Here is a 4488-nt window from a genome sequence, read left to right as displayed (position 1 = left end):
CTCACATATTTGCTAAATGAGTGAGCCCAAACCAGCCCCATCACAGATAGCTGGGTTAGCCTGGGCCCCACTGCTCACCCGTGGGGTTTCTGCTCTGGCTTCACACAATAACAGAATCTCCAGGCTCGTTGTGACATGAGAAAAGAGCTTAGCCTAAGGCCCCAAGAAGAATCATATATGAGGAAGAAAAAGGACCAATTAGCACAGACCTATCCACTGTCCAGGCTCCCAGAGAAGGCTTTAGGGGAACACCCTACAGGGTCCCTACAAAAACCCTATGAGGTTGCTCCTTGGTTCACCTCCTGTTCTTAGAAACAAACACTCAGAGGGATGCAGTGATCTGAGAGTTCACAGCCAGCAAGTGGCCAAATGACCATTCTGCTGTGGAGAGGCTCGTTGCTCACCTTGTCAATAGCTGGTCCAACACCTGTTGGGTAGCTGCGAATGTTCTGTGATAACATGAAGAGGTAGGGACGAAGGTGGGTCGCTGCCCAAGAAGGAGGGCACTGGTTTGTCCAGCCCGTGTGCCTGTGGGTCTGCACCATGCAGCTCTTTTTTGTTATTTTGCCCTGTGAGGCGGGAGTTCATTGGGAACCATAAGTGGATGGTTCTGGGGCCACTTGGCTAGTTGGCAGCCTGGGTCCAAGGCTGGGCTGGCCGGCCTCCGTATTATGCTCCGGATGCCCCAAAGGGAGGCCAGCCCTTTGCCTCTGGTGGCCCAGCTCTGAGTCTGAACACAGGCTGCAGCCAGCTCCCAGGGTTAAGCAGAGCCCTGGTTTCCAGGGAGGGCAGGTCTCCAAGGCCAGAACCCTTTTCACTGAAAGTGTTGCGGATCCTGAGGCTAAAACACACCTTCCATGATACTCCAGCTCAACGGTGCCCACCTGACCTCCCAGCTGCCGAAATGTTCTGGTTATTAAACAGAGAATTTGGGGGTCCCAGTGGGGACAACCCCCTTAGGTTCCAGGCTGTGCGCACATTCTAACTTAAAACAGTTTCTCTGTGTTTCCAGGGTCTGTGTCTGTAGTAAACTGAACTGTTAACAGAAAGGCAGCTGGGCCCTTCTGGGCTTGGCCCAGGCAGGGTGAAGGGCAGGGGGAGGGGCAGGGCTAGAAGGTGGAATTGGAGTGTCCGAAAATGCAGATGGGGAAGTGCTTGACGTGGGAAGGCCACTGGGCTGCCAGCTGGAAGAACGTCACGTCGTTCCACTCCACGCCATCAATGAGGACCCGCTGCCTGTTCTCCTGGTTCTTGGCTGAGCAGACCAAGCGGCCGATGCCCTGGATGCACTGGCTTTTGGACTCCAAGTCCTTGCCTTTGTCTTTCTTGGGCAAAAACAGCACCTTCTTTTTCTTCTCCTTGGTGACCACAGTCATGGACATTGTGGGCGTGCCTGCATCCTCGCCACTGCTGGGCAGCCTGCTGACCTGGAGAGACCGGAAGGTGCACTGGAGTGTGTTTTTGGTGGTAGGAAGGTCTTCCTTCTCCCTGTTTCTCTTCCTGTTTGTGGGCTGGGCTGCCATCCAGTAATCCACCTGCAGCTCCATCAGCTCAGCACTGACACCCTGGCTGGGGGAAGACAGGCCTCCACTCACCGATGAGGAGGAGGTTGGGTTGTGTGAGGCCTCCCTGGCGGTGGACAAAAGCACGTTGGAGCATGAGGGGACCGCATCATCTGTGTCTCCTGACGTGGCTGAAATTGGTTGCACTCTTCCCACTTTCACTGCCCCCACAAAGGGAATGAACTTCTGTGAGGACAACTTGCCCGGGCTCTTCGGCTTAGAGATGAGCATGGCCTCTGCGATGGGCAGCTGGTGGACACAGTTGGCCCCTGTGATGTACTCTGTGATTCTTGACACTATGTTCTGCACAGCACTCTGGGCCTCCAGGTTGTTGAACATGTCCAGCCAGGCCAGGTCCTGGAAGAGGCTGTTGTAGCGGTAATCCACGGAGCTCAGGTAGCTGGCCACAGGGTGGGAACCCAGCGGGATGATCAGGAAGTGCAGGTAGCCCAGCCAGTCAGGGCTCTGGTGGGACAGATGCTCCACAAAGACCCGCAGCACTGTGCTGAAGTAGTGCTGAGCCCCCGCCACCGCGATCTTCACTGGCATCGGGGCCTCAGTATGGCAGTTGCGGTATCTTTGTATCCAGGAGATGATGGAACTGAAGGCCTCCTGGACATCCACCATGGAGCAGGTGCACACTACGGGTAGCGTGTGCTGCTGCAGGACGTCCGACAGGAACTGCCCCTGCCTGTCAGAGGTGCTGATGAGGATGATATTCTTGGGCAGACAGTCGTTGGAGATGAGGATATGGTTCAGTTGATCGTACACAGTCTTCCTGGGAACCTGCAATTGGCTCTGTGGGACTGGGCAGCGCTCCTTGATCAGGCTGTTGGACGACTCATTCAGGGACCTGCTCCAGCCCCGGCAGGCAGGCTGCTTCCCCTTGGAGCTGCTGGAGGGGATGACCAGAGACTCGGTCTTGGTGGTGCGCCTGCTGGGTGGCAGCTTCTTAGAAGGCATGTTCTGGGCAGAGGTCTCTGCCTCCGGGCTGTCCTCAGGCTGTGCCGACTGCTCCCCAGGGTTGGGCATGCTGTGGGCCACCCATTCGGAGCCACTGTCGCTTGACAGGCTTTCAAAGTATGACCTGGGCTTGGGCTTTGGGGTGCCTTGGACTCTGTCATCCTTCTCCATATCTGGGCTGCTTGACAGGCTATCAGAGTATGTCATGAGCTCAGGCATGGGAGGGGTTAGGAGACGGTCATCATCTTCCATGTCTGAGCTACTGTCGCTGGGGTTCACCAGCCTGTAAAACAGACGAGCCAGGTCTTTGTCCACATCGGGGACTTGCTCCTCAGGGTCCTGCTCTGAGTCCAGGACCTCCTCCGTCATTTGAAACCTGCACAGCCACTCTGCGACTTTCTGCTGGTAGTTCTGTTGCCTGGTCATGGACCTCCTTCTTCCTATCGGCTTCTCCAGGCCCAAGTCATCCTTGTCCAGGTCATGCCTGTGGGCGGCATTGTAGCTGACCTCCAGCTCAGAGAAGACGATCTCAGAGTCTCCCTCGGAGAAGTTATCTGTGGACTCCGCCTTGTTGCTGGCTGGCATGGCACTGTCCAGGTGGTTGATGGGGTGGCTCGATAGGGAGAAGATCCGGGTCTTGTCCACCATGGTGGTGGGGGTGCTGTAGGCCATCAAGTCAGAGACACTGCCACTGAATAGCTTGCTACCCGGGCCCTGGGCCTTCGCAGGCATATCGGCCAGGCGAGGAGGCTCCTTCTGCCTCTGGGCACCATGTATGCTCCTCATCTCGGTCTGCCAGCTGGAGTGTGCTAGGCCTTCAAAGTATTGTCTGGTCTTGGTCTTGGTGTTGCTGAGGATGCTGCCATCGTCCTCAATGTCTGGGTCACTGTCACTGGGATTCTCAAGGTTGTCATACAGGAGGTCCAGGTCCTCCTGCACCTCGGGGACATGCTCTGTAGGGTCCTGATCTGAGTCTAGGACCTTTTCCGACATGTTGGACCCGGGAAGCAGAGCCATGACTTTCTGCTTCAAGTTTCCTTGCATGCATCGCTGCTGCTTCTTGGACTGCCCCAGGTCGAAGTCATCTTCTTCCAGGTCCTGCCTGTGTGGCGCCTTGTAGCTGGCCTCCAGCTCAGAGAAGCTCTCAGATTTCCCCTCGGTGTAGCTATCTGTGGACTTGTCCTTGGGCCTGGCCTGCATGGTGCCAGCCTCGTAATAAATGGGCTGACTGGACAGGGAGGAGATCCAGATCTCAGCCACCTTGATGGAGGACTCCTGGATGCGGCTGCTGAGGCTCAGCACCTGGCCACCCTCGGGGGCTCGCTGCATCACTTCGGCCATGTGGATGGCACCTGTGGCCAAAGTCTTGTAGCCCAGGATGATCTGGTTGTTATGGCACTTCCTCTGCTGCAGCATGATCTGTAGCTTGTTGCCTTCTCTCTTGAGGAAGTGGGGGTACTGCAGGGTGAAGGTCAGCACCAGGTCAGTCTCCACTGGTCCCCTAGTAGGCAGCACAATCTCGTGGGATCTCAAGATGCCCTTGGAGCCCTGCATCTGCACTGCTATCACCATGGAGATGAGCTCCTTCTCCAGCTCCTTCAAGACCACCAGCTTCTTTAAAGTCAGGCTGCACAACCTGGGCACGCAGCTGGGGCTGGAGCAGTCCACCTCCCAGGTAGAGAAGAGGTTCATGGGCACTGGGCTGTTGAGCACAGTGGGCGAGCGGGCCAGGCCTGCAGGTGACGAGGAAGCTGCAGCTGCTTGCAGCATACAGGTACTTAATGGTTTCTCCCCCTGTGGTGGGACAAAGGAGGGACATGATTGGTGGCAAGAGATGGGACACAAGTGATCGAAGGAGAGAGTGCATGAAAAATGGTCACACGCTCGCCTGTGACTAGCACAGGTAAGGCCTGCATGGTGGCCTTTCAAACTCAGAGACCTAAATTAACCACAAAGTTGGCCT

General features: G+C 56.3%; 1 protein-coding gene across 1 annotated transcript; it reads right to left on the bottom strand.

Moving 5' to 3' along the window:
- Positions 1–1109: 1109 nt before the first annotated feature.
- On the bottom strand, positions 1110–4229 carry LOC308254532 (phosphofurin acidic cluster sorting protein 2-like; the record flags this gene model as incomplete). The annotated part of the gene is made up of 2 exons (XM_080680667.1): positions 3177–4229; positions 1110–2585 (listed from the first exon to the last, which is right to left on the bottom strand). The coding sequence occupies exons 1-2, from the start codon at positions 4215–4217 to the stop codon at positions 1110–1112; spliced, it is 2517 nt and encodes an 838-aa protein (XP_080536793.1). The 5' UTR covers positions 4218–4229.
- Positions 4230–4488: the final 259 nt, after the last annotated feature.

Source organism: Plecotus auritus, assembly GCF_963455305.1.
Source record: "Plecotus auritus genome assembly, chromosome: 7".
NCBI classification, from domain to species: domain Eukaryota; kingdom Metazoa; phylum Chordata; class Mammalia; order Chiroptera; family Vespertilionidae; genus Plecotus; species Plecotus auritus.
Note: the sequence above shows the minus strand (reverse complement) of the source record. Positions and strands in the feature narration are given on the sequence as shown.